The sequence below is a fragment of the Penaeus vannamei genome, chromosome 5 (genome assembly GCF_042767895.1).
Source record: "Penaeus vannamei isolate JL-2024 chromosome 5, ASM4276789v1, whole genome shotgun sequence".
Lineage (NCBI taxonomy): Eukaryota > Metazoa > Arthropoda > Malacostraca > Decapoda > Penaeidae > Penaeus > Penaeus vannamei.
Window position 1 is genome coordinate 30,900,399 of NC_091553.1, and position 10,000 is coordinate 30,910,398.

The 10,000-nt window shown below is 37.3% G+C and overlaps 1 protein-coding gene across 4 annotated transcripts in view; it reads left to right on the forward strand.

Moving 5' to 3' along the window:
* The window catches only part of eIF5 (eukaryotic translation initiation factor 5), a 19,899-nt gene that overhangs the window by 901 nt on the left and 8,998 nt on the right, over positions 1 to 10,000 (forward strand). For 2 of the 4 annotated variants that reach the window (XM_027368649.2, XM_027368650.2), the window contains exons 3-8: positions 5,300 to 5,408; positions 5,865 to 5,979; positions 6,678 to 6,880; positions 8,877 to 9,055; positions 9,240 to 9,393; positions 9,977 to 10,000. The exon at positions 9,977 to 10,000 is cut by the window's right edge and continues 158 nt beyond it. In XM_027368649.2, coding sequence (XP_027224450.1) covers positions 9,240 to 9,393; positions 9,977 to 10,000 — 178 coding nt within the window. In that variant the 5' untranslated portion in view covers positions 5,300 to 5,408; positions 5,865 to 5,979; positions 6,678 to 6,880; positions 8,877 to 9,055. Of the gene's footprint in view, positions 1 to 3,913; positions 4,308 to 5,299; positions 5,409 to 5,639; positions 5,681 to 5,864; positions 5,980 to 6,677; positions 6,881 to 8,876; positions 9,056 to 9,239; positions 9,394 to 9,976 lie in introns of those variants that run through there. The other 2 variants (XM_027368651.2, XM_070122075.1) reach the window with 2 other exon arrangements.

The window sequence follows — 10,000 nt, forward strand, 5'->3', positions numbered from 1 at the left end:
TGACCCTCTCTGCCTGCACCCAGTTAGGAAACTTTGCACCGATGACAAATACATGAAGCTAAATCATAGGCTCAGGCTCCCGTATCAGACCTGCTAAAGAAAAGTATTATTTTAATTGCCTTCTGTGAAAGGTGTGCTAATTTGCAATATTCAGATAGTTCATATTTGTTCTTCAGTGCTGTAAGCTGGCAAAAAAAAAAGGAAAAAAAATCCAAGATATAGATATTCTTTATGAAAGACCTATACCTATTTGACTTCTTTTCCAGAGTTGAAAAGAGGAGAAGAAACTTGCCATATTCATTTGCCACAAGTTGTATAATCCTTTTATTTTGTTTAACTATCAAAATTATCAGGTATCATGAAAGATTAGATTATATATTTTCCTATTGACGCGTAGAGAATGTCTACGGTTTTCTACTAGGATGATAAAATTGATGGCAGCTGTTTGATAATGTGTTCATTAACAGGAACTTTAAATATGTTGAAGTAACCGATGACTGTACCCTTGCATGTAGAACGATTACAGGATGTAAATAAAGGATTTAAACATGATGTATTCAATTAGTTCACTTCAGCGACTTTTTTACGTGGATAATGTATTTAGTTTATAAAGAGTGCCAAAGCCTTTAGACTTAAGTGGACATAAAGCATATGGAAGATAGTATGAAATGCAAAATAGAAAGTAACCAATATTTTTATTATCAAACTTAGGAGGGTGCATAACTCTCGTTCACAAATATCAAGAGATGAAATCCTGAAACTAGGGTATCATGTGAAACCAAAAATTGAGACCCAACCTTCCATATGTTCTAGTTAACCCCCAGACCCTCCTGTAACACCCCCCCCCCCTACCTCCTCCCTTTATTAGCATTTCATGCCAACTTCCACAATTTTGTTATAGGAAATATTGGTAACATACATTCTGTGTGGATGGTACAGACGAGCTGTGGTGAGGAAGAATTATAGAAAATGAGGCATTAAGAACTCTGCGAGTGTTATGGCCTCTGAGCAGTGATATGCAGCAGATGATTTTATTTCGCAGTAAATGAGGCCACAGCAGCTGTAACCTGTGTTGTTCATGAATATTTCTTATGCTCTCTGAGATGGTGTCCCTTTTCCTTTATTTCTGTTTTCATCTTGGTTTTAATGATGTAGGGGTGTTGTATTGAAATGAATTTGGTTAAGTGATTTTTTGTAGATGCAGTTGTATATCTGGACTGTATGATTTATACCATCCTTTTTAGTTGATTCTTTGTTGTGTTATTTTGATCTTTACTTTCTCTCCTTGTTATGCCTTTCTTTTCTTTATATTAGTATTGGTTATAAAGTTGGCCACTTAATTTGAAATTTCTCCTTTCTTTCTTTTTCATTTTGTTAAAAGTTATGATATTAATTCCATTTTACTTTGAGCTTTCCCATTTTAATTCTTTATGAATCTGCAGTTATAGGTATGTCAATTTGTTGGCCCATTCACTGTATTTTGTCTAAAAAACGGGCTGTTCCCTAGGATAAGCTGTTTAGCTTCAAACATTCGTTTCTGGCATACGTCAGTGGGTGTTTTCTAAAACATTGTATTGTTTGTTTGCCCATTTTGTCTTTTGGTAGTTAAAATGATGAAGGATGATTTTTACCAGCCATCTCGTCTGTTTGGTATTGAAGTTACATTGGGTTAAGCTTTATAGTATGGACATACTAACAGCTAAGGGAAATTAAAGATTCCTGTAAAGAACAAGTAGTTGCAGTAGTTGGCATAAGAAATAATCTACAGACACTAACAGTGATGCCAAAAAGGGAAAATAACGCTAACGCTAACGCTAAAGGCATTTACGAGTTTCAGCTCTACATTCCTATACATAGCAAGGTGAAGATAATGTTTGCTAGGGGGGTGATAGGGGCAGAACACCCCTAAAAACTCTCTCCTGGTGCCCAGTCACAGCACCTTGTATTGCCTGAAATCTGTGAGGTTACAAGTGCATCTGTATTGTAAAGTATTACCCGTGCATTGAAAAACAATCTGTGTGGTAGTTAATTCTGGCTGTAGCATCACAAAATGTATGCATGTTTGCAGAATTTTACCGTGGCACCACTCTTATTATCTGTGGTGAAGGGGTTACGTGGTTGAAAGTACTTTAGTTTTCTATTAAAAAAAAAAAAGGAAAAAAAAAAAATACCCAATGGTGCCAGTTGATTATCAAACATATAATGGCAGTTTTGACATTTTCATCTGACAGAAAGGAGATATTCCCTTGAATATGGGTTAAGACAATTGATCACCAAGATATACTTGAAGGTTACTGGCCAATAAGATTTTTATCATTATGAATACATATGGTTCATTGTCGTCTTGTTATAACATTTGCTGTAAAGTCCGTGGAATTCGTTAGTGTGATTATACCTTACTGTTGGACACCATGGGATGTAATGTTCTGCATTTTTTCTTTTTTTCTTTTCTCTTTTTTTCCATTTTTTTCCCTAGTGTGAAAGATTTCTAAGGTTAGTGGTCTTTGTTAAGCATGTCAGAGTTTTAGATATTTCCTCTAGGCCAAAAGTGGAAATGAAAGAACTTGAATCTTTTTCAAAAATTCAAAAAGTAAAAATAGGGAGAGAATGGATAGTTGTGAAAATTAGTCTTTGGAAACTGATTTTAGAAGCAATTCTCTGGTTACTTCCATGAATGGAAGGTTCTCTTACTGATAGTTTGTAAATTCACTTGCATCCTTCCACTACTCTATATAATTTACTGTTTTGCTTGCATCAGAATGAAAATGAGTAATTGAAATTACTATTTCAAATCAGCCGTGAGAATGTTGTATGATATTGCAAAGCTTCCCAGGAAAAGTGATAAATTCTTTTTTCTTTTTTCTTCCTTTCTACCTGACCAAACTATGAACAGGTGAAGCAAGTTTGCAGTCAAATTGTACTTGAAGTAGAATTGCAACCAAATTCCGAAGAATGATCAAGAGAATATACAGTTTGGCATATTGAATTTTTGAGCTGCATTCTTTCGCTTTTTCTTTTTCTTTTTCCCTTTTATTGATATACAAGTTTACTTCTTAGCAAATATCTGATGTTAATTAAGAGGCAAATTCATTCATTCCTATTCATTCATGCCCCATATAGTTCATGTTATCAGAGGAAGAAGGTTGTATGTGCTTGGAATGCGTGGGTGTAAGTGGGTTGGTGTGTGGGTAGTATTGACGTCTGGAAAGAGCAGGTTAGAGTTGCCAGTGTCTTTGGTGTATTATCTTTATGGAATTTATTCTTTTCTTTTTTATTCTAACTCAATGTTTATTTTAGGCACAAAAGAATGTAAGATCTTTATCAATATTTTGTGAATGCAGATAGAATTTTACAATAGAAAAAAAAGAAAAGAAAAAAATATAAAACTGCTATATGTGGCAACATTGGGAGTGGTGCCTGTTGCGTGTACAGTTGCCATGGTTACCAGCCCTCTCTGGCTCAGGAGTGGCTGTCTGCCTGCCTGCTCTCCTTACTCCTCACTCTCCCCTCCCCTCTCCCCCGTCTCATCTCCCCTCACCTCCTCACTCCTTTCCTCTCCTCCTCCCTCTTGCTCCCTGCTCTCCCCCCCCCCCCCTCTCTCTCTCTCTCTCTCTCTCTCTCTCTCTCTCTCTCTCTCTCTCTCTCTCTCTCTCTCTCTCTCTCTCTCTCTCTCTCTCTCTCTCTCTCTCTCTCTCTCTCTCTCCCCTCCCCTCCCCTCCCCTCCCCTCCTTCCCTACCCTCCTTCCCTACCCTCCTTCCCTTCCTCTCTTCTTTCCCCTGTCTTTGTCTCCTTATCACTTTCCTTTTTTTCCTTGCTCTCTTCTTTGCCCAAAAACTTGACACTTGTATGTAATGTCTATCATGCCATTTGATCAGTGCATTTGTAGAATGTGGGGAGAGGAAGGGGAGGAAGACTTTTTTTTCTTTTTTTTTTCTATATTTTTTTGTATATTTAAACCACAATATAGTAAGGCCAGGTAAATTAGTGTTCTCTAAGAAACTTGGTATAGAGCATAGAGAAGGGTATGAAGAGGAAATTAAATTTGCATTTATTGAAGGCTTACATTGCAGAAATGTTTTTAGCAGATTTGAGTATTATTGATTGGAAGCAAAGGTTGGTATGCATGTGAGCATCCATGGGAGATGTGAGAAAGAGAGCATCCATTGGGAGAGAGAGAGAGAGAGGAGGAGGAGGGAGGGAGAGAGAGAGAGCGTGAGCGATCCAGAGAGAGCAGGCAGCCGGAGGAAAGTGCCGTTGTCAGTAGAGCCATTGGAAGCCCTGGAGCTTGGTGCCTTCATGAGACCAGGTATATCTTTTGCCTTGTACTCAGACCATTACCATTGCTCTCCAAGAATATACACTGCCTTTATAAATGTGGTGTCTGGTCTTTCTGGTCATATGACGGTGGTGGTACTGTTGTCAGCATTTGTGTAAGAGAAGTCTTTCAAATAATGATTTTTGAATTATAATTTTAGTGATGTTCCAATGCAGTTTAGATAACAAAAAATGATTGGGCATTAGAAAATAAAGAAACTATTTTTTTTTTCTCAATATTGAAGTGACATTGAATGAGTGAGCCTTTAAAGCTGGATTTGGCTTTAAAGAGAACCTTGCTGTGGACTTAGGGTTTATAACTGAAGACCAAGGTTATGCATATTGACAATTTTTCAGAACAGCTGTTAAGGAATGATGGGTGAAAGCTTTTGTGCATGAAATTATAAAAATAAAGAAAATTGATTAGACATAATGGGAGAATAATATTGAATATAGTTCTAAAGATTTTGTGCAGTGTGCTTATTTTGCTGCAACTCCAGTTTGATGGACTCCAATTATTAGTACTAAAATTGAAGTACTTTTCATCCTTGTGATCTGTATAGACTTGGATTCCATTCCCTTCAGTGTTGCATTTTCCTTGCCAGAAATATTCCATGCATCTTGTTAACCACTGTTCTTTTTCTCCCCATATCTATGTACATTTCCCCCTCTCCGCCCATCCTTTTCACTCTCCCACCTAAACCAACATTTTCCTCGATTGGTTTCTTACCGTCTCTCCCCCCTTTGTTTCCCTCACTCCATAGTTCTTGATCAAGTATTTTATTTATTTATTATTTTTTCATCTTGTATACTGTTTCGTTTGCTTTTCATTTTCTGTACCAGATGGATTTTCAATATAATTGGTATTTTAACAGTATGTTAATGATTAGGAATACCAGGGAATTTAGGGGAGTCATTGTAAATTGGATTAGTATTTTTTATTTTTCTCTTTTTGCTTACCCATTTTATGTCTGTTCTTTTCAGAGGGACACATATCCCCCGGAAATTGTATATTATCAGTGGAGCCGTTGGGAGGCTTACTGACACAGTCTTGTATGTGTGCACGCGCCTCAGACACTCCCCTTGATATTAGGTAAGTGATGAATTTTTCCCTTCTCATTTTGTGTGGGTTTAGGAACAATCTGGTTGCCTTTTCAATACTCGCTTCCCATGTGCTTGTTACGCCTAGCTCTTCTGTCTTTGAGGCGCGAATAGCAAAAATTGGAAAAGGCAAACAGGTTTCCTCCTCCCCTTCCTCTGACTAAGGAAGAAACAGCTTGTATGGAAGATTTAGGTTGGGTTATTGCTGTTTTTTCTTTTTCAGTTTGTGCAAGGAAAGTAAATGGAAATCTTTGTCACTTGAAGGTAATAGAAGTTTTCATTTCCCATGATTTACTGGTGCTTTATTGGTTGTATGGCTCGGTAGTTGAAAGGGGATCAACACTGTTAGGATTTCAGTGAAGCTGTCAGCACATTAAGTAAAGAAAGAAATATAGCTGGTAGCATTATATATTTTGTAGATCCATAATAAATTTTTATTAATTTGCAGAAATAGGCAGTTTTCTAGCAACCGGCATCGTAAACTGCAACCATTCAGGACTTCGTGACTTCAGCAAGCCACCCACCCAAATTACGGACATCATCCTTTCGCTTACTGGCACTAGGTATGACTAGACTCCTTTAATAAGGAGTTGAACTCCTTTTAAGTTATTGTAATCCTGGAACTTTCCCTGCCCTCCTTCCCTCGCCTCCCATGTTACTATTACTTGATTTAGCAGTCTGTAAAAATTTTGAGCATTGTAGAATATATACTAAACAGTATTTTCATTGCAACTGCAGTTCTCTATGGTTACATCCTAATGCCTTTCATATTGTGGGCATTGTTAACCTGAAGCCACCTGAGGTGGCATATGCATTCATGCCATGCCCACTTTAGTTCGTCTTTACACATAGCTGGTTCCACAAGTACAGTGTCACCAATGAGTTGATTGCAAGACTACCTATGTTGCCTGTTTACCTTTATCCTTGATTTTTAGATTTTTTTCTGGTATCTTTTGTTGCTTTTAGTAATGTCAGCACCGTTATTTATGATTGTAATATCTATGATGATAATATTATTCATGCAAACTCAAGAAAAGGTGAAATCAGGTGAGGTCTGCTAATTGATTCCTTTACGACTAAGTGCTTGAGGAGCCATTTATGTACAGAGATGTGTTGATATTGTACACTCATTCTGCAAAACTTTGCATTAGGATGTTGAGCGCTCTTGTTTTTTATAAAGAAAGTTTGTTTGCTATATTACAAATATATTATTCAATGAGTCCCGTTCCTTAGTACTAGGAAATAATTTTTCCTTTTGCAGCTGTATCGTGTGCTTTATTTGGTTGTAGTAGCTGTTGTCCATATACGGACACCAAGAACCCACTTATGCTGAACAAACACAAAAAGGAGATACCAACTAAGAGACAAAGAACTTGGCAAGAAGCTCATTACCCCATGAGCAATCATCTCTCGATACTCTGAATGTGGCTCTCCTTTGCACCCCTCTGTCACTGCTGCATACAAGTTAGTATAACATGTTTCATTTTTGTTTTAATGCTTCATGCAACTTGATGATAATCTAATTAGCTTATAGATGCAGCATTGGGGTATTATAATTTGCAATAACTTTTTTTTTTTTTTTTTTTTTTTTTTTTTTTTTTTTAGAAACCTAGAAATCTGATTTCTCCGTCAAGCTTGATGCATTCTGTGGCACTCACATGGTATTCAGAAGTGTAGCTGGTACCTGGTACCCCCCCCCCTTTTTGCAAGGTACTAATGACAATAACTCTACATAATTGTAGAAGTACAGGCTTGTATTAACAGGCTTTGCTGTGCCTTTACAGTACCTCTTGAGGCATTTCATACAAATAAACAACTGCTGCAGCTGTGATGGAGATGTATTTCTCATCATGTTATGTTTAATAACGGCAGATGTTATTCCTATAACTATTAGTGTGTGATGAGGGTGCATCAGGGGTACCTCTACTGGATGGTGTCATGGAGGCAGGATATATGCAACTTCTCCTTCTTGACTCTCTTGTGGTGACTACCCACTTAGTCTCTTAGTTGTGGCTATCAGCTGATGCAGTAAGCAGAATTGCCAACTACCTAGCAGAGAATCCCCCCCCCCCCCCCCAAAAAAAAAAAAAAAAAAAATCGATTATATTTGCACAGACGCGACAAGGTAGATATCAGAGCCAGAGGCGGGGGGGGGGGGGGTCAGAGATATAGTCATAACTCCTTTATTTTTACGTATTTAGTAGAAATATTACGTCACGGATTTACCAAAGCCTACTACAGGACCCCCCCCCCCTCCAAATTTGAGTATTTTAATAAATGATTGTAGAAAATTCAGCGCGACAGTGCAAATTGATTCAGCCGCTAGCTGTAGAATGGTCTGGTGTTTCGGATTTGAATGGAATTAGGCATATGATTGCTTATATGATGTCTATATTAGCTGACCCTGCATTTTATGGTCTTGGGGTAATTGTTCTGTTTTTTTCAAAGATTGTTATTAACTGCAGAACTATTAAAAGTTTGAAGCATAACACATTCACTTGCAACAAAATATGAATTCCAGTAACAAAGGATTATTTGTACTGTATTACTGTGTAAATCATACTAGAAAGCCCGTATATCATTTATGAAGTTACAATACACAATTGTCAATAACTCCAAATGACCATATGTGCCATATACAAGATAACTTTCTATTGCTATTAAGGGCATTATCTATGTAACTAGCTTATTTTTTTTTTTTTTCATTTTTTAACACTTCCTGATCACGGAAAGTGTCCTGGCAGCAAAGGGTTAAGGGGACCACCCTGAAGGAATCCTACCTTGCTCCAGTCATTTGATCATAAAAAGATGGTTTTACATACCCCCCCCCCCTTCCATGTAGTTTTTATTTTATAGGGCATAGTAATGGGTACTATCATCATCAGCATGATGAAATAATGTACTTTTGTGCTGTGCTGGCATTGCAGTTATTGTGTTGGTCGAACAATCTTGCAGACCTGCATTCAGTCCCGTGCTGGGCCAGTGGATGGTAACCCCAGCCATTCCATGTACACAGGGAGATTTGATAGCAAAACAGAACGGACAGTATGGCACAGCAAAGAATATCCATTGTAACAAATGGAATTAAAAATTAATTTAAACAAATTTTAAACAAATTTTCACATTTTCTGAAATTGAGAAATTGTATCTTGCATGCCCTTTGTGTGGAATTGCTTTTTACAATGTCATTATCAAATGCTGTATGCATGTTTACAACAGGCAAAAGTCTGTGTAGGTGTACCTATTGCTAATTATCTGTGTATATAGTTCACCAGATGGGGCTTATTTCCTTGCTCCTCTCTTCCTATAAAGGCTTTAAGCCTACTTTATTGGGGCTATTACTCCTAAGTGAATACAGCCATAGCCAAACAAGGGCACAATTATTTAGTGTGCAGAACTGAAAGCAAGGGTCAATGTGTCAAGTCCTTCTTGGTATTTACTTCTCTTTATACATTGCCAGAAACTGCAGTGGAGTGAACAAGCCGCATGATATCCCAGTGGCTGTCTTGACCCAGTGACTGGCTTGTCCATTCCTTGTATCACCACATCACTTCCATTCACCAAACAAGATACTTCAAATTGCTAAATTTATTTTTGCGGAAACTTGTTCTTTGAAAATCGTCAACAGGAACCGGCAAGGTAAAGAATATTTTTGCTTTAAGGCTGTGAAGTCTGTAATCTCATTGAAAGTCAATTATTTTATTGATACTATTATAGAATTTATTTAATAATCTCATTTCTCTAATTGGTTTGAAATTATGAATCAGCTAGGTAGTTAGTCTAGTGTTTAAAGACCTGCATTGCCATTTGAATTTCCCTGCAGATGAGTTACAACGTCAACCGCAATGTTATGGATGCCTTCTACCGATACAAGATGCCTAAGCTCTTGGCCAAGGTCGAGGGCAAAGGCAACGGCATCAAAACCGTCATTGTCAACATGGTAGATGTTGCAAAGGCTCTTGGACGTCCTCCTACCTGTAAGTTTTAATCAGTTTTGTTAAACCCCAAGCCACTGGGCATGGCATGTACATACATGCCATTGCCTATTGTGTTTGTTGAATGTAGTAATTGTTTTTACATATAGATGGCTCCAAGTACTGTCACCAACGAGCCAATTACACAAACTACCTGTCTCGCCTGTTAACCCTTTTCTTTGATTTTCAATAATATTTTCTAATATTTAATACTGCTGTTAGTAATCTCGGAAGGTATGTAGTAATTATAATGTTTTTAACAAAAATAAGTGTCAATATTTGTAGCTTTTTCAAGGAAAACTAAGGTCACAAGATCTACTAATTGACTCTTATGGCTAAGCATTGGCAGAGCCATCTATGGGCAGAAACATTTAACCAAGCATTGCCAGAGGGAATGCACCATTTTCCCATTGACATTGGGTTAATTTTACAACCTGAATATCATTGATTTTCATTTAACAAGGCAGTGTGCATGTAGTATTGGCCATTTTCTTGTTGTTCATTTATTAACAGTAACTCGTGTATTGTATAAGATTTTGTATTTTAATTGAAATCTTAATCCTCATTCAAAATATAATATTCACAGACCCTTGCAAGTACTTCGGTTGTG